The sequence below is a fragment of the Prinia subflava genome, chromosome 29 (genome assembly GCF_021018805.1).
Source record: "Prinia subflava isolate CZ2003 ecotype Zambia chromosome 29, Cam_Psub_1.2, whole genome shotgun sequence".
Classification (NCBI taxonomy): Eukaryota; Metazoa; Chordata; class Aves; order Passeriformes; family Cisticolidae; genus Prinia; species Prinia subflava.
Window position 1 is genome coordinate 1,939,998 of NC_086275.1, and position 18,536 is coordinate 1,958,533.

Here is an 18,536-nt window from a genome sequence, read left to right on the forward strand (position 1 = left end):
AACTGCAGAGCGGAGGCTGGGAGGGGACAGAGCAGCGTGACCACGGAGTGAACTGTGTGCGTTCGTGCAGGGAGTTCCCACAGCGCGGGGTCCCGGGGTCCCACAGGCAGTGGGAGACCACGGAACCCCCGTGCGCAGGAGATCTGCCGGGCTCGCGTGTGTGTCACCGACCTGGGCACGGCACCCTGAGCTTGTCACAGCGGGGATGTCACAGCGGACACGGCCACAAGGACCGTGTGGCTCTGACCCGCGCAGGGCTCCAGCTCGGCCCGGGGTGGGAGCAGCCGGAGCCCTCCAGGGGGAGCGCAGAGCCCCCGCTCCGGCCCGCGGGCACCGCCGCTCTGGGTCCTGCGGGACCCCACGGGGCTCGGGCTCCTGCCCGCGGGGTCCCGCTCTGCTCCGTGCGGGTCTCCCCCGCTCCTCCACGCCGGTGCCGTCGGGGGGGCCGAGCCGCTGCCCTCGGCGGGGCCGGGGCGGGCCGGGGCGGGCCGGGGGAGGCGCCAGGGCCGGCGGCGGAGCGCGGCGAGCGGGGGAGGCGGCGCCGCCGGAGCCGCCCCGGGGAGCGGGGCGGCGGCGGGCGCGGAGCCGGAGCCCCGTAGCCGTGGCCCGGGGCCGGGGCCATGCGGCGGGCGGCGGCGCTGGTGCTGCTGGCGGCGGCGCTGAGCGGCCCCGGGGCCGGTGCTCGGAGCTGCCCCGCGCTCAGCCTGGGCTGCAAGTGCGCGGCCGAGCGGGCCAAGGCGGGCGGCGGCCCCGGCGCGCCCCGGCGGAGGGTGGTCTGCAGCGGCGGGGGGCTCCCCGCGCCCCCCGAGCCGCGCCTGCTGCCCGAGGGCACCGTCACGCTGTGAGTACCGCGACCGGCAGCGTCCCGAGCATCGCACCCGGCCCCGGGAATCCCCCCCGTCCCCGGCATCTCCCCCGGGCATCTCCCCCGGGCATCTCCCCCGGGCATCCCCCTGCTGCCCGCACTGCCCCGCGCCGCCCCACCCCTGCTGCCCCGGGCACCCCGAGCGGGACCGGAGCCCACGCGTGGGTCGAGCTGAGCCCTCCTCGTGCTGGAGCTGCGCGGGGGGAGCCCCGCATCGCCCCGCGCCGGGCAGAGGTGGCGGGGACTCGGGGACCGGGGACACCGGGGCTGGGCGCGGAGCCCCGCGGGGTCGGGGGCTCAGTGAAGTTACTTTTTCCTCTCAATAAGGGAGCGGAAGCGTCGCTCGGTGCTGCGTAGCGGGGTTTAAATCGCGTTAAAGCGGTGTCGTGGCTCTGGGCTGCCGAGGGACCCCGCTGTCCCCACGGCGCGGCGGCAGAGCGGGGCTGGCGTGGACGTGAGCTGGAAATGCAGGAAACGGGCTCTGTCTCCTGCTTTTCTCCGCAGCGTTTCTGCGTGCTGGGGAACGTGTTTTTGTTTGAAAGTGGCTGCTGTCCCTGGAAATATTTATTGAGGAGCGAACAAGAGCCGTTAACGGGTCTGGAGTTTGTGCAGAGGTTCTAAAGCTGCTGCTTGATCCGTAAAGGCTCCTCTTCCTCGCGGCCCCTGTGCCGGGGGCTGGGGATCGGCTGGAGCTGGCAGCCGTGTGCTGCTCGCTGCAGGGTTTATTTATAACTCCAGAGGAGATGTTTGAATTAAAATCTGGATTGGAGGCTGGGCTGGCAGCGCTGCAGCTGGGGGAGCGCCGCTGTTCCCGGAGCGCTGCCCCGTCGGGAGGGCTGTGCTGCCTGCCCGTGCTCACGGCTCCCTCCCTGCCCTGCTGGGTGGGCTGGGGTGGGCGCTGCAGAGGATTTGGGGGCTGCCTCGTCCTGGCTGCTCTCACATCCCAAACCCGTGGGTTGCTGTTGCCGTTGCTCTGGTTCCTCTCTGCACGGGGTCCTCGCTTTGGGGTGGTGGTGGCAGCCAAGGTGACTTCTCTGTCCCCATGGGGAGTGTGGCCATGAAGGCGCTGCTGGTACAGGATGGGGAGGGTCTGAGTGCCACATTAAAAGCACAAATTGTCCCAGAACAGCAGCACTGATGGGTGTCCTGGGCTGCCCTTGGTGGGGGACACTGGGGGGGCCTCAGGCAGGTGACAGCTGCGCTCTCCATCACGCTTGGGAGCTTTGCTCTTCATGTCTTTCCTCTTGTGGCCCTTCCTTGCGTGTCAGCCCCTCACAAACACCCATGGGGACGTTGAGTCCTTTGTCAGTTTCTGTTTGGGAAAAGCATCCCAATCCCACATCCCCAGGCCTGCTCCAGTGCCCTCCCCAGCTGTTCCCAGCAGAGCAGGGGGTTTGTGCTGCCTGTGCCGGGGGATCCCTCAGAGGGGCTGGAAGGGCCGTGCAGGAGCATTAGGGCATTACACGATCCCACTAAAACGTGACATGAAACCTACAGGCGTAGGCAGAAACCTACAAATATGCAGTGACCCTGGCTCTGCTCTCGTGCAGTAAACATGATTTATTCCAAACCCTTTCCAGATGGAACAATCAAAACCAGAGGCTCCGACTCTGGGAGCGTCTCCTGGAGCCACTGGGGTGCGGGCAGGGAGTGGAGGGGCCCAGGCATGTGGCAAGGGCTGCACGTGCCTTGGGGACATCCTGCTGGGGACAGCCAAATCTTGAATTTTGCAGATGAGCTGGGTCTGAGCAGGGCTCCTACACGTGCCCCAGGGTGCCAGGTCCTGTCAGTGCCCCAGGGTGCCAGGTCCCATCTGTGCCCTGCAGTGCTCAGCTCCCCTGTGTCCCCCAGGGTGCTCAGCACTGCTGCTGCCCCTGCTGCAGGAAGTGTGTTTGGGCAGTAACTCTTCAAAGCAGAGCTGTGTTCCAGCGCTCATCCGGTCCAGGCTGCAGTCAGGAGTGCCTGAGTGCTGAGGCTCTTCCCTCAGCACGGGAGGGACCCTGGCCTGGCTGCAGGTCCAGCTGTCCAGGCAGGGACAGGCGGGCGGTCAAAGAAGCTTCAGTGGCCAGAGGAGGTCTTGTCACCCTGTGGGTCCCTCACCCCGCCTCTCATTTGGCTTTTTCCCACACTCTTGCTTTATTTATCTTTAATTTTTAGGCCTGTGCTGAGGAATCCTGCTCTGCCTCCGCGGCAGCTGCTGCGCATTTACCCCCCATGAGAAACGGGCTGGCATCACCCCTGGACGGGCAGGCAGGAATGGGGGACAAAGGACAAGAGTGAGGGATGCCAGTGGCCCCAGGGACCAGCCCTGCAGCCACTGCTGGGCTCGGCGTGGTCCCAGTGCCCCAGGGGACGTGTTGGTGTCTGATGGGGAGTGTCTGCTACGCAGAGCTGGGTGTCCTCTCCCCTCGTCCCCTGGCAGGGATCCCCAGGGATGGCTGTGGGTCTGGGGAGGGGGGCGATGCTCACACATCCCCTGCAGCCCCAGCAGAGGTTTCCTGGTGTGTGCTCTCCAACACCCACCCGTTTATACCCAGGTTATTCCTGTGCCCAGCTCCCTGCAGGGGGGAAGGAGGGTGCCAGCCTCGGTGCGTTGGGTTGTCACCCTGCTCTGAGTGGCCCTGAAGAGGTCATCTGGCTGTTTTGGCAGAGCTGGCACCAGTGTGGCCCCAGCCCCGGCTCCAGTCAGGACCGGGGGATTTGGCACCTCTCGGGTGCAGCGTGGCTGGGAGGTGCAGGGTGCTGCAGACAGGGATTAACAGGGCTTTAATCCCCCACGGCTGACCCGTGCTAATCGCCCGATGGAAAAAGCGCCACATCTCTAACGAGAGCTGCAGAGGCTGGGCCAGCCCCGCTGTCACACGGGCGGGAGCCCAAACCTCTTCCAGATGTGGAATCCCAGCACAGGCCTCATTTATGTGCACAGCTTGATTGCACTGAAATTACAGATTGTCTGCAGGGAATAGAGGGCTTTGACTTATGACCAATTTCCAGTTCTACTTGAACTCCCCGCTCCAAGGCCACTCTATCCTGGGCCCTGCAGATGGTTTCTTTCTCAAGCCTTCTTCAGCTTTTTATTTGTTGTTTATTGGGCTGCAGCTCCATCGGGTTTGGGTTTTCCAGGTCGTGCTGCTGCCCGGTGCGTTGGAGCATCCCGGCCCAGGCTGGCTCTGGAGGCTTCGCCCTCTCTCCGGGGCTTATTTTTCCTGTGCTAACAAAAGCCAAGGGTTGGAACAATAATTTTCACCATCCGAAATAGCCCAGTGTGACGTGAGGCTGGAGGAAACGCCCGGGCACGGCACAGGGAGGGGAAGAGCCCCCGAGCACCCAAACAAGCAGGGAGGGGGGGGATCCCCCAGGTCTGGGGTTCTCCAGCCCCACTGGCTTGGAAGATGTGGGGTCCCCTCTGGAATGCAAGGTTCCTTCTGGGAGCTGTGGGGCCCTTGCTGGACTGTGGGTTCCCCCTGGGATGTTGTGGGCCCCTCTGGGATGCTGCAGAGTCCCCCTGGGATTCTGTGGGGTCCCTCTATGTTGCTGCCTGCCCCCCCTGTGGTACAGCCGCCCCCAGAGCCTTTCTCATTGCCAGAGCCTTCAGCACCTCTCGCCAGCCCCGGGGCCCCTCTTTTCTCTTCCCGAGCTCCCTGTGCAGAGCAGCCAGCCGTGCTGGGGGCGCAGCCCGTGCCGTATCTGCCGCCGGCATATGCTTTGAATTAATGCATTGGAGAGCAGAGCCGGGCCGGGTCCCGCCCCCCGCGCGGCCCCCCAGGAGCCCCCGCCCGGGCTGGGGAGCCACCGTCTCCCCGCGTCCTTTTTTGGTTGGGTCCAGAGGAAGTTTATTGTTTCAGCAGCCCAGTTTCTGGAGCTGTTATTTATCCAAGTGGATTCCAGCACGCTTGAAAAAACAATCTTGTTTTTTTCACTTTTGGCTCCTCTTTTTGAGATGAAAAAGGAGGAGGAGAAGAAGAAGGGATCTGTATCTCTCTGCCGGCAGCCTCGGGGGCTCCAAGCCCCCACAGCCCTGTCAGGGGGGGTTGGAGCACGGATGCTGCACCCCTTCCAGGCCTGGATCCCCCGGAGTGGGAGGATGCTCCTTGGGGCTCCCCCCATCCCCACCACGCATCCCCCGTCGTTTCCGTTTGACTCCGTGCTCCAGCCCTTAATCCCCGCATTGTCCAGAGGGACTTTTCCAGCCGCCGCTCAATTAGCCGATTATTGTCCCCGTGGCGGGGCTGTCCCCGGCAGGAGCCCCCGCCCGCCCCCGCTCCCCGGAGGGTCCCAGGGCCCTGGGCAGGACGAGGGAGCCGCTTCAGGAGGGTTCTGAGAGCGCAGAAACGGGGGGGCACCGAGGCCTGGGGGTGAGAGAGATGCCCAGGCCTCCCTGCAGGCTCATCCCTCCGGAACTGAGCTGAGGGGTCCCAGCCTGAGCTGGGAAATGAGCAGCAGCTCCACAGGCCACGGCTCTGCTTCCATGGCCTGCCAGGATGGGAGGGCAGGGGGTCCCCTCTGCATGCCCAGCCCTCGGTGAGCGTGCAGGAAACCACTGCAGCCCCCGCCTGCATCTGCCAGCCCAGCGACAGCAGCTTGGCCTCGGTGAGCCGGGGGTGGTGGGATGGCCTAGAGCCCCGCTTCCCCTTCCCCCCAGCTGATCCCTCCTGCCAGGGCAGCTCTCAGGGTTTGAAATGCAGTGAGGGGCTCCAGCTCCATCCCCACATGCCGACAGCTGGGCCTCCAGTAGCTCAGCCTCCTGGGCTGGGTCGGGGTGGCCTCGTGGGCACCGATCCCGCTGTATTTGGGGGTTCCCAGTTCATGTCCTGTAAGGGGACAGGGCCAAGGACCCACACACAGCTCTGCTGCCTCTGGACATGTGGGAATGGAAAGGGCCATGGAGCCTGATGAGAACTTCCTGGAAAAAAAAGAAAAAAAATACAAACCAAAAAACCCAAACAGAAAACAATTTGGAACATAATATCCATGAAACTAGAGAAAACAAAACAAACCCGTGTTGGAGGATGTGGGCTGTGACTGGGGAGTGCGACCCAGATGCCTTCTGTGGGACAGGGAAGAAAAGAGCCAGGATCCCTACCCAGGAAAAGTTTTACTGGGAAGAAAAGTTTTGGGCAAACTGTCACTGCCAGCACAGCCTTTTTGTGCCAGCCCCTCCTTTTAGTCAAGGATCTCTTCTCCTTGAGGAAGGACAGACTGGGCAGCACCTGCAGCCCGGGGTGCCCTGAGCCGTGCGGGGTCCCGGCCTCTGTCTGGAGGGCTCCGGGGGTGGCTCTGCCCTTGTAGGGTGCAGATCACAGGGGCAGCCGACCCTGGTGGAAGTCAGGGGCATTGCCTTTTAAGGCAGGAGCTGTGGTGTTGGGGCAGAGGTGCCGATGGTCCCGGGGCTCTGAGCGAGCGTCCCCGGGGCTCAGCCGCGGGCTGCGGGTCTGGTGCTCCAGTTCTGCCGCGGAGCTGCACCCCCCGCACCGCCCGTGCCCTCTGTTGTGAAATCTCCTGCGCTGAAATGGAAAACTCCTGGAGCCCTTGGGGACAGCGCGGCCTTGAGCAACAGCCCCCAGGGATGCCGCGGCGGGGAATTGGGGCGCGCCTTGGGCTGCCGGGGCCGTGCCAGGAGCGATGAGAACGGCCCGGGAGCTGCGCCCTGCTCTGGGAAGGGTCCGAGGCCGAGCCGGTACCGGTGCTCGCTGCTGGGCCGAGCCGAGCCCTGAAAAAGAGTGGTCCCGGCGGGGAGAAGAGGGTCAGGCACGGCCCTGGCCGTGTGGAAGCAATTTGCGGCTGTCGGGGCCGCCGGACGTTTCCGCTCCCCGCCGGCCGGGTCGAGGGCCCCGCGGCCGCGCCGGTGCCCGGTGGCGGCTCCTCATTAGCACAGGATGCGGGGGCCGCGCTGCCACAGCCCGGCCCTTCCCTCCCACCCCGCCTGCGGGGCTGCAGGTCCCGGTCCCGGTCCTGCCCCGAGCCGAGCGCGGCGGCGGCTCCGCGGGCAGCGCGTCCGGAGGGGCCGGGCTGCAGCACACAGCGGCCTTTCAGCCGGGCCCGCCGTGTGTAAACAGCCCCGGCCCGCCCTCAATGAGCCCTTTTATCCCGCGCCTCCCCCTGCCGGGGCTCCAGGATGCCCTCCCGGCCCGGCTGCCGCCTGCCCCGGCCCCGGCTCGGGGTCGCTTTGCCGGCGCTGGCGTCGCCGCTGCCCACGCGGCCGCACGGGAGCCCCGGGGAGGCAGCGCTGGTCCCGAGAGCCGGGTCTGGCTCTGCTAATTGCGCTGATGAGCTTTAATGAGCTCCTGGCTGAATGCTTGTGCCCTCTGTCCACTCCCGTCAGCCTGCAAGGGGCCCTTTGGTCAGCAAAGCTCTTTACTTGGGATGAAATCTCACTGCTGGGAGGCTCCTGGGAAAGCCACAGTGCAGTGACCATCAGGAGCTGGGGTGCCCTCTTGGTGTGGGGTGGGGGTCACCTCCTGCACGTGTGGCTCCTTGCACCAAGGTGATGCCCCAAGAGCCAGCACAGGGTTCCCATGACGGTCCCTCCGTGTGGTCCGTGGCATGCAGACCATGCAGTGCCTCCCAACACGGCCACTGCATTCCGTGTTCCCACCTGGCCATGCACACCTGGAGCTCTCCACGGCCACCAGCACAGTGGCACAGCTGTGGCCGTGGCTTCTCATGGGGCCCTGCCTGTCCTCACTCCCCGCCAGCTCCTGGGTCAGCAGGGCACAGCTGGGGGGCTGTGGCAGGTGAGGTGACGGGGCTGCCCCTCTCCCTCTGCTCTTCCCACAGGCTGCTGAGCAACAACAAGATCACGGTGCTGGAGAACGGCTCCTTCTTCGGGCTGCGGGCTCTGGAGAAGCTGTGAGTGGGGCTCGGGCAGGAGGGCGGGGGCAGGTTGGGCTTCCATGGTGGGTGGCAGCACCATCACTGGAGTTCTGCTCCTGGTGTGCTGCAGCAGGACCAGCACTGCATTTGCCACTGGCACCCACGGGCATCCCGGGGACCCCGGGAGCTGCAGTGGGGTGGGCGCTGCGTGAGGGCCGGTATGAAAAGCGACATTGTCCCCCCGAACAAAGTCAACTTTCTTATCTCTCCATGAAAGGCATCTCTATGGAGGGAGCTGCGAGAAGGGGAGATTTACGGCCCCCATATGGGTTTGATCTGTAGGTATGCAGGCACGGGGACCGGCACTGAGGGTGTTTTGTTCCCTGCCATGGCCCTGCGAGGGTCTCGCGCATTCCTGCGCTGTGTGGGCTCCCGTGGAAATCCCCACAGGGCTGCCTTTGGGGGGAGTGAAAAGCAGCCCCCTTGGGGGCACCGTCCCACACAGCTGAGGCCTCCCCAACATGGGTCAAGGTGTGGGGTCACCTCCTGCTCCTGGCACTGCACCCTCGTGAACAGGAGGGATCGTGGGACACGGGAAGGAGTCATGGAGCAGCCGAGGGGCCACAGCTGGGGAGGACCAGGGCTCTGCAGCCCCCGTGTGCCTGGGGTCCCCACAAAGGTCTCCATATCCTGGGAGAGCAGCTGCCCCAGGTCACCTCCTGCTCCCCACGGGGTCAGAGGGGGCCAGGGGGGTGGCCAGCACTCCCCCACCCTGGCCAGCCACATTGCTCTGTGCCGCACCTGATTGCCCTCGACAGGAGCCAGAATTGTTTTCATCGGGTCGCTCTGGGGCCGTGGCACAGACGTGCCCCACGGAGAGCCTGCGCTGGCACGGCGGGGACGCCGTGGGGGCTGCAGGCCCCCCACTCCCCATGCTGGGGCTGGCAAGGCCCCCGCCCACCCTGGCTACCCACCGTGGGTGCTTTGGGGTCCCAGCACAATGGGGAGAAGCCATTCCCTGGATGTCAGGGCTGCCCCCACGGACCACCTCCCCTCTGGCTTGGCATCTCCAGTGATTTGTAGCGGCGTAATGAGATTAATGAGTCTGAGCAGGGACGGTATGCGGCGGCGGGGAGCGCTCATTAGCAGAGCCCTGCTTGGGAACGGCCCTGGCGGGATGCGAGGGGCTCGGTGGGTGACAGCAGGGACAAAGATGGACCCTGTCCATCTGTCTGTCTGTGCTGGGCTGCTGTGGGTGCACAGGGGGTTGTGGGCTCACCCCAGTGTGCTCTGGGCAGTGAACTCGGGTCCTTGGGCCAGGGTTTGCTGCAATGGGGATCTCTGTGCACTCGTGGTGATTGGGGTCCCCATGTACATGTGGTGCTGGGGTGTCCCCACGCACACGTGGCACTGAGCCGCTGCTGGCTCTCACGCCTGCAGCATCACCCGGCCGGGGCTGCGGGAGGAGGGGGCTCGGGGCAGCAGGAAATGCAAAGGCAAACGCGCAGAGCAGAGAAAAAGAGGAGCCTTATCGGAAATCGCAGCAGCAGCCCCGGCCTGGCCCGCGGGAGGAAGTGCCTGAGTGAGGAAGGCTGCGGCTGGCCAAGCGCCAGGCTGGCTGCAAATCCCTGGGGCCCCGGCTGGTGGTCCCTGCAGCACCCAGACCCCCCAGACCTGAGCCGGGGGCCGCAAGTTTTGTCACGGGATGTGTTTTGTCTGGCAGGGAGTGCTGGGGGTGTTCTGGGGGGGAAACCCAGCGGGACAGGCGCTGGCAGCCGTGGTCTCCCCGGGCACGAAGCAGGGCCTTTGACGGGTGTTTGTGCAGACTCCTGTTGGCGCTGGCGCTGCAGGTGAGCGGAGCTGTTCCTTCAGCACCCGCGCTCACCTGAGCTCACCTGAGCTCACCTGCCCGCGCACCTGTCTGCGCCCGGGGCAGCTGCGGGGCCGCGTTTGTCCGTCGGGAGCGCTGGGGAGGCAGGAGCGGACACGGCTTTTAATCAGCCCAGGAGGGCCGGGATGAGGCCGGCTGCGTTTCCTCTCCCCAGGGCCCCTCTCGTCGCTCCGGCGGGGCTCCCCCCTCGCACCCCGGCTCTGCTGGAAGGGGTCGCACCGCTCCCCACCCCGGCCACTCCAGCGGGATCTGTGGCCCTCCAGCGGGGCTGAGGCTCACGGAGTGTCCCCAGGGCTGCAGGCAGAGCAGCGGGAGAGCCAGCGACGAGCTCTGCGGAGACTGCTATAAATAAACACGGGTCCATATGGATCCCATTTCCTCTCCCGGACAGCTCTGGTGCTCGGCAGAAGTTGCCTCGGGTCCCAGGGGCTGGGCAGAGTGGCCGATGCCAGCAGTGCCCCCCTCTCTGCCGGCAGCCGCCCCGCGCGGGGTGTGCCAGGCGAGCCCCTGATTAGATGTGCGCATGCAATCAAGCTAATTGCTCAAACGAGCTTCCCGAGGGCTGCAGAGCCCATCCGGGGCCGTGTTCTTATCCCGCACACAGGAGATCACCCGCCAGGACACGGCTGTTCCGGGGGAACGTGGGGCCAGTGCCAGTGCAGGGACATTCAGTGCTCCACAGGCCCCCAGAGTGTGCCCAGGGCTGGCATCCCCCAGGAGCAGCGGGGAGCCTCACGCTGTCCTGCATCCCTCGCAGAGATAACGAGAGAGAAATGGGATGGAAAACTGCTAATGAGGCCCTAGCAGGGGGTTGGCAGCGCCTGGGGGGCCAGGGAAGGGGATGGGGTGGAACGGGTGTGCTCGTGCCCCCTGTGCTGTGTCTCCTGGAAATGGGGCTCCCCACAGCACATCCCAAGATCTGTGTCTGTCTCCCCCCAGGGACCTGAAGAACAACCTGATCAGCACAGTCCAGCCAGGCGCCTTCCTCGGCCTCCCTGAGCTGAAGCGGCTGTAAGTGCCGGTGCAGCCCCCTGGAGCACCCAGGGCTGGCCCTGGGGACAACAACGGGGACAGTGGGGCATCCTCAGCCCTGACGGCCCCTCTGCTCACCTTGCAGGGACCTCTCCAACAACCGCATCGGCTGCCTGAGCGCCAGCGTCTTCCAGGGGCTCCCCAACCTCCTCCGACTGTAAGTGGCTCCCTGGGGACACCCTGGCCAGCCCCGTCCCTGTCTCCTGAGAGCGAAGGGGTGCGCAGACACAGCAAGGGCCTGGAGGTGTCCCCTCTGCCAGCAGCTCCCTGGCCCCCTCCATGCCATCCTTCTCTCCTATCCTGCAGGAACATGTCTGGGAACATCTTCTCCAGCCTCCCGCCTGGTGTTTTTGACGAGCTCCCCTCCCTGAAAGTCGTGTGAGTTGGTGCCCTGGGATTTCAGCACCCGGGGGGGGCCCAGGGCTGGTGGGTGCCCCAGCCCCGCGGGCACCCCGTGACACCATCCCTTGCAGGGACTTTGCCACCGAGTTCCTGACGTGCGACTGCAACCTGCGCTGGGTGCTGCGCTGGGCCCGCGAGCGCGCGGCGCAGATCTCGGAGCGGACGGCGTGCGCGTTCCCGCGGCAGCTGCGCGGCGTGGGCCTGCGGGCAGCGCGGGACGGGCAGCTCCGCTGCGGTGAGCCGGGGCCGGGGCGGGGGCGGCGGCGGCGGTGGCGGCGCGGGCTCACCTGTGTCCCCCGCAGCGGGAGCCCCGGAGCTGCACACCCACCACCTCATCCCGTCGCTGCGCCAGGTGGTTTTCCAGGGCGACCGGCTGCCCTTCCAGTGCACGGCCACGTACCTGGACAACAGCACCCAGATCCGGTGGTTCCACAACCGCGAGCCCGTGCAGGAGGATGAGCAGACGGGCGTCACTGTGGAGGAGAGTCTCATCCATGACTGCACCTTCATCACCAGGTCAGGGATGGGGACTGGGAGGGGAATGGGGATGGGATTGGGATGCAGATGGAATTGGGATTGAGATGGGGATAGAGACAGGGATGATACGGGGATGGGGACGACCACTCGCAGCCACAGGACCCACAGGTTTGCGGGTACTAAGTGCCATGGGTGAGCTGCCAAGTGTGAGCACGTTTGGTGCTTCATGGCGTGTGTCCCCGTGTCCCCAAGCTCGGGGGATCGCTGTGGGGTAGCCCCGCCGTGCCAGCCCCTCTCCTGTGCCCGCAGCGAGCTCATCCTCTCCAACATCCACGTCTCCGCCAATGGCGAGTGGGAATGCGCCGTCTCCACCTCCCAGGGCAACGTCAGCAAGAAGGTGGAGATCGTGGTGCTGGAGACCTCTGCGTCCTACTGCCCTGCCGAGCGGGTCACCAACAACCGCGGGGACTTCAGGTGGGGCCGGCGGCGGCGCAGGTGCCGCGGCGGGGGGGACACACGTGGCCGGTGCCACACGGAGAGCGGGCGGTGCGTGCGGGGCCTTTCCCCCGCAGGTGACCGCACGTCTGGTAGCGATTACCGGCCGCGGGGAGGGCGGCGCAGCCTGGCTCCAGCAGCAGAGGTGTTGGAATTTCTCTGGCACGAGACGAAAGGCTCCGGGCGCCCGCCGTAACCCCGGCGGGGCCCTTACGGAATATAAATTACTGGCACAGCCAATGTGGCTTAAATTAGGGGTGCCCCCCCACTGGCTGCTGCTTCCCCCTGCGCTGCCGGAGCTGAGCGGGATACGGGACAGGACAGGGTGGGGTCCTTTGGGGGAGCACCACGCCAGCCTTCCCCGAGCCCAGGGGCAGCAGCGGCTTGCAGAGGGGGCTGCGTGCCCGGGGGAGGAGCTGCTCAGGGGGAGCAGGCTCAGGGCAGGGCCGCTGGTGGCGGTGCCCCGGGGTCACTGTGGTGGGTGCCCGCAGGTGGCCCCGCACCCTGGCCGGGATCACGGCCTACCAGCCCTGCCTGCAGCACCCGTTCGCCGCGGGGCCGGCGGGCGCGGGCTCGGCGGGCGAGAAGCAGGCGTGGCGGCGCTGCGACCGCACCGGGCGCTGGGAGGACGGCGACTACTCCCACTGCCTGTACACCAACGACATCACCCGCGTGCTCTACACCTTCGTGCTGGTGAGTGGGGGCCCGGGGGCTCGGCTGGCCCCGAGGGGGCACAGCCGGTGACCGTGGCCCCGCCGTGGCTGTGCTGCCCTGCAGATGCCCATCAATGCCTCCAACGCCCTGACCCTGGCTCACCAGCTCCGCGTCTACACGGCCGAGGCAGCCAACTTCTCGGACATGGTTGATGTCCTCTATGTGGCCCAGATGATAGAGAAGTTTATTGGCTACGTGGACCAGATCAAGCAGGTAATGAGCACTGCAGGTGTCCCCTGCCTGCCCCAGGGCAGCCTGGTGTTTTTGGGGTGGAAAAGCATGAATTGGGGTGTTTCCATGGGGGATGGTGGTAGCTCTTTGCAGAGCTGCTTGCTGTCCCCAGCTGACAGACGTGATCGTGGAGATGGCCAGCAACATCATGCTGGTGGACGACCACATCCTGTGGATGTCCCAGAAGGAGGAGAAGGCCTGCACCAGCATCGTGCGCTCCCTGGAGAGGATCGCGGCCCACACGCTGAGCAGCAACTCCCAGCACATGGCAGTGGTGAGGGGGAACACGGGCTGGATGTGGGGAGGAGGAGTGGGTGGGCTGCCGGTATGGGGTCTCTGGCTATGTGAGGAAGGTCTCTGCCCATGCCAGGGCTGATGATCCCTCCTCGATGCTGGCAGAACTCTCGCAACATCGCCTTCGAGGCGTACGTGGTGAAGCCCGAGAGCTACGTGGGGCTGAGCTGCGTGGCGTTCCAGCGCTGGGATGGGGCCCCGCAAGGACGTCCCCCCCCGGCCGAGAGGGGGGCAGAGGCCACACCTGACCAGCAGCTCAGGCTCCGCTGCACCACGGGGAGGCCCAACATCTCCCTGACCAGCTTCCACATCAAGGTACGGGCGCACCGGGGCTCGGGGGGCTGGGGGTCGGCCCCTGCTCACAGTGACTGTGCGCCCGCAGAACAGCCTCGCCCTGGCCTCCATCCAGCTGCCCCCCAGCCTGTTCGCCAGCCCCTCCCCAGCCCTGCCGGGGGCCGAGTGCAAGCTCCAGCTGCTGGTCTTCCGCAACGGGAAACTCTTCTGCAGCACCGGCAACTCCTCCCGCCTGGCCGACGACGGCAAACGCCGCAGTGTGGCCACCCCGGTCATCTACGCTGGGACCTGTAAGGGCAGCAGGGTGGGGTGTTTGGGGTGCCCTGTGGGGCTCCCTGGGGCATTGTGCTGGTGCTCCCGCAGCACAGAGCCATCCCTGGGGTCCTCATGGGGAGATGGCAAAGTGCCTGTGGGATGTGCAGGGTCCCCTGTGCCCAGCCCCTCTGGGGGTGCAGGTGGAGGGGTGCTGTCCTGCTGACCAGGTTTCTGTGTGGCTGCAGATGGCTGTGGAGTGGGGAACCTGTCAGAGCCGGTGGCTGTGTCCCTGCGACACCCCGGGGAGGGCACGGACCCCGTGGCTGCGTACTGGAACTTCGAGGTGCTGGGGGGCATGGGGGGCTGGAGCGCCGAGGGGTGCCAGCTGGCCGCCCGCGAGCCCAATGTCACCTCCCTGCACTGCCGCCACCTCAGCAACGTGGCCGTGCTCATGGTAGGTGTGGGGTGAGCAGCAGGGGGGGAGTGTTGCCAGGCTGGGGAGCGTGGGGGCTGCAGGAGGGGCACAGGGATGGCGCTGTGGGCTCTGACAGGCTGTGCTGTGCTGTGCAGGAGCTCAGTGGGTTCCCCAGCGAGGCGCAGGGCGCTGTGGAGGTGCTGCACCCGGCCATGTACACCTGCACAGCCGTGCTGCTGCTCTGCCTCTTCACCACCATCATCACCTACATCGTCCACCACGGGTGAGGGAGCGGCCGGTGCCTGGGCTGGGGGTCTGGGGGCTGTGCTGGGCTGAGTGTCCCTGTGGGCAGCAGGAGGGGCTACCCAGCAGCTCAGCCAGGAGAATGTGTACTGGGATGGCCGTCCTGTGGCACGGCCCTTTAGGACATGGAGATGACCCTCCAGGAATGTCCCCTGTGAGCAGCGCTGGGTCCTGGTCCTTTGCCGGTGTGCAGGCACTGTTCATCTCCTCCAGCCACGCTCCGTGCCCAGGGACGGGCTGCTGGTGCCTCCCCCCAGGTGCAGGGTTTGTGCCAAAGGCAGCCGTGGCTCCCTCGGGGCCAGGCAGGAGCTCACAGGTGCCCCCTGTGCCTCTTGCTCTCGCAGCACCATCCTCATCCCGCGGAAGGGCTGGCACATGCTGCTTAACCTCTGCTTCCACATCGCCATGACGGCCGCCGTCTTCGCGGGAGGCATCACCCTCACCGGCTACCGGGCCGTGTGCCAGGCCGTGGGTACCGGGCAGCGCCCAGCGCCGGGGTCCTGCGGGACGGGCACCGGGGGGCACAGCCGTGCCCGCTGCACTCCCTCCCCAACTGCGGCCTCCCCCCACAGGTCGGCATCATCTTGCACTACTCGTCCCTCTCCACGCTGCTCTGGATGGCCGTGAAAGCTCGAGTACTCTACAAGGAGGTGACCTGGAAGGCGCCACAGCAGCCGGACAGGGACATGTCCCAGGCAGCCCCCAGACCCATGCTGCGGTACCGACCCCCCTTCCCCCTGCCCAGCCCCGCGGGGGCATCTCCAGGGGCTGGGGCGGGACTTGCTCCTCTGGACAAGCCCATCCCGTGACACTTCCCCTCCCTGCAGGTTCTACCTGATCGCCGGCGGGATCCCCCTCATCATCTGTGGGATCACAGCAGCTGTCAACATCCAAAACTACCACGACAACAACCCCTAGTAAGTGACCCTGCTCTACCCTTCCTCTCTCCCACATGGGTGGCCTCCCTCTGCCAGGGCAGGGGAACTGGTGGCACTGGGAGCCTGGAGAAGTTTGGGAAAAGGTCAGTGAGATTTTTATATACTGGGAAAAAATGATGCAGGCAGCTGGCACAGCTCCACAGAGCCATCAGGGCAGGTGTGCCCTGCAGCTCCACACCACGACCCCTCAGAGCCCCTCTCCTCCCGCACAGCTGCTGGCTGGTGTGGCGGCCCAGCCTGGGCGCTTTCTACGTCCCCGTGGCTTTCATCCTGCTCGTCACCTGGATTTATTTCCTCTGTGCCGGGCTCAGCCTCCAGTGCCGACCCTCGCACCAGAAAGACCTCCCAGAGCCTCTGGAGCCACCGCCACGGCTGGGGGGGACCAGTGACCTCCTGACAGACTCTGGGTCCATCTCGGTGACGCTGAACTCGGGGCCGCCCTGCCCCGAGGGGGACGGTGTCCACTCTCTGCGGGTGCAGTTCTGGGCGCTGGTGGCCACCCACGCCCTGTACGTGGCCCTGTGGACGTTCGGCGCCATGGCTGTGTCCCAGCGCTGGTACCTGAACGTCGTCTTCAGCTGCCTCTACGGCATCACCGCCGTGGCGCTGGGGCTCTTCATCTTCGCCCATCACTGCCTGCGGCGCCGGGACGTGCTCAGCTCCTGGTTCTCCTGCTGCCCGTCGTACCGGAACGCGCTGCCCATGCAGGCCTACGTGCACCCCGGGCTGGGGCCGGAGGACGGCTCGCAGGTCTTCATCGGCTGCGACCCGGAGGCCGCTCGCTGCGGCGCCTCCTCCTCCTCCTCGCCCAGCAGCGCCGGCTCTGCCGGGGGCCGCTGCAAGCTCACCAACCTGCAGGTAGCCCAGAGCCAGGTGGATGCTCGGGATGCTCGCCCGGCGCCCCGCCCGGAGCCGGACGCTGCCGACGGGAAGCCCGTCAGGCACACCAGCAACCTGCACGGCCGCAGGAGCCACCGGGGCAGAACTAAGCCGTGCCGGGACGGGAAGCACCACCGCTTGAAAATGCTGCGGGGCCCCTCGGAGCACCCGTCCAGCGAGAGCGGGAGCCTCCACAACAGCCACTCCGAGAGCTACCCCAGCGGCAGGACCAGCCCGGCCAGCGGCGGCCGCGCGGGGCCGCGGGGGGCGCAGGACGGGGACGCGGTCCCCAGCCCCTCGGAGGGCAGTGACGGCGGGCGCCGGGGGCCCGACTTCGCCGAGGCTCGCCGGAGGAGCGGCAGCCGGGACAACCTGCGGCCGGGCGGCGGCGCCGAGAGGGAGGCGAAGCGCCGCTCCTACCCCCTCAACGTGGGCAGCCACAACGGCGGCCTCAAGGGCAGCAAGTACGACATCAACCTGGCCAGCGCCGACAGCGTGGCCGGCATGAAGACCGGCCTCTGGAAGAGCGAGACCACCGTGTGAAGGAGGGGAAGGAAGAAGCGCCGCAGCGTTTTCGTGCGGGAGCCGCGGCCGGAGCTGCCCGGGGCACGGCGGCGCTGCGGGAATCACGCGTGCACTAGCAGGGGTGGGCGGCACAGCCGGGGGCTCCGGCTCCCCCGGGCACCGCACGGCCCCGGGCCCACCCAGCTCCCGAGGAGGCTCCGAGCCTCCCGGCGGCTCCAGGCAACCCTTGCCTGCCAGCAGCCAGAATTGCAGCCGTGCTTTAATCACTCCTGCATGTCACTTGAGATTGATCCTAAATGCTATTTTATATTATACAGAGGAAATGTCTATTTTTCAAAGCTATATTATTGAATGTATATATGTATGGACAGAGCCGTAGGTGACGTGAGGGCCCCGCTCCCACCCCAGGGCCCCGGGGGTGGGTGCTGGGCCAGGGCCCGCTCGTGCCACGACTGCAATATTCCCACTGAGGGACCCTCCAAGTGCCCCTCACGTCCAGGCACCGCAGCCCCGGCCCGAGCAGCTGCTCCCCCTGGAATGTTCCTGCCTGCGTGTGGGCCCGGGGGTGGCGCGGTGCCAAAGCCATATCGCAAAGCCAAGCACAAGGTAAGAGGAGCCCCAGCTCCAGGGTGAGGCGATTGTCTGCACTGCTTTAATGCCAGACACTAAAATAATGGCCAGAAAAGGCTCCAGGCACTAAAATCACGGCCAGAGAATGCTCCCAGGCCCTCAGAGGCTCAAGCCATGCAATGGGGTGTGCTGGCAGACCTGTGCTGCTGCCGAGCCAGGACTGACCCTCTGTGCCAAAGCACCAAAGAACCCAGAGGCGGGAGAGGCCCAGAGCAGCTCTGTGTCCTTAATCCAGGCCTTCAAGCTCAGAAAATCGCCAGGTTTGCTCTTAAGAAGGCAGAGACCATTCTGGGGAGCAGGGACCATTCCTGGGAACGCAAGGGAATGATGCCACGGAATCGGGGACCTTCCTCGGACAGTCAAAGGGCTGGAACCTGGATAAGCACTTACTGTTCCCATTGAAAAACAAGCTTCCCCTTTTTCCCAGCACACAGGTAACACAGCCAGAGAGGCTACAGCAAAGCAGAGGAGGAAGGTGGAGCCTGATGCCTCCCCTGCCCTTTCCAGCCTCCCCTGCAAATGAGTTTAATAACGCAGCTACCTCCGAGGGGTCGTGGGGCTGGCAGGGCCATGAGCCAGGGGAGGAAAAAGCACTTAAGGGATTGGTGTCACCAGGGAACCACTCACCCCACAGGGCTCAGGCACCCCTGGGCTTAACCTGCCACTCCCTGCCTGCCTCGGCTTCTCTGCCAATTCAGTGTTTAAATATTTCATTGTCCCTGGTATTTAACACAGTTTGAACCCTTCCTGCAGCTCCTGCAGCCTCCCCAGCCTGGCTGATGCCCGTGGTTCTATTGCTTGCTGCATTCTGACAGTATTAGAGGAAAAGCTTTGTATTTGTAATTACACTTTGTTTTGTCTGTTTACAAGCGAATGACATATCAACAGAGCTTCCTGCAATATCCGGGGGGAGGGAAATATGCCAAAGAAATGTCCTTAAAGGGGTCTTTTTGCATTTTTATATGAATAGAATGTTTCTAGCAGATATGTTTTGTTTAATATATTAAAGATATGCCAATCTGCCAAGATCTACTGTTATTTTTCTCAGACTTCATGCTGAAATCCAGCCTGGCCTGCAGTTTT

The 18,536-nt window shown here is 65.4% G+C and overlaps 1 protein-coding gene across 1 annotated transcript; it reads left to right on the forward strand.

The window, feature by feature from the left end:
- The first annotated feature begins 517 nt into the window (after positions 1-517).
- ADGRA2 (adhesion G protein-coupled receptor A2) lies at positions 518-18,473 on the forward strand. The gene is made up of 19 exons (XM_063420102.1): positions 518-841; positions 7,643-7,714; positions 10,509-10,580; positions 10,687-10,758; positions 10,908-10,979; positions 11,075-11,238; positions 11,306-11,519; positions 11,790-11,954; positions 12,467-12,668; positions 12,753-12,902; positions 13,033-13,194; positions 13,320-13,529; positions 13,597-13,798; positions 14,009-14,217; positions 14,334-14,461; positions 14,826-14,949; positions 15,054-15,199; positions 15,309-15,398; positions 15,632-18,473. Exons 1-19 carry the CDS (start codon positions 621-623, stop codon positions 16,839-16,841), a joined length of 3,885 nt encoding a protein of 1,294 aa, XP_063276172.1. The 5' UTR covers positions 518-620; the 3' UTR covers positions 16,842-18,473.
- The last annotated feature ends 63 nt before the right edge of the window (positions 18,474-18,536 follow it).

Bases quoted from the DNA above. Each gene is read 5' to 3' on its own strand.
- ADGRA2 (XM_063420102.1), top strand. From the start codon at position 621: ATGCGGCGGGCGGCGGCGCTGGTGCTGCTGGCGGCGGCGCTGAGCGGC. The intron at 10,581-10,686 runs GTAAGTGCCGGT...CTCACCTTGCAG, and splicing joins CTCCCTGAGCTGAAGCGGCT to GGACCTCTCCAACAACCGCA. The intron at 13,195-13,319 runs GTGAGGGGGAAC...CGATGCTGGCAG, and splicing joins ACTCCCAGCACATGGCAGTG to AACTCTCGCAACATCGCCTT.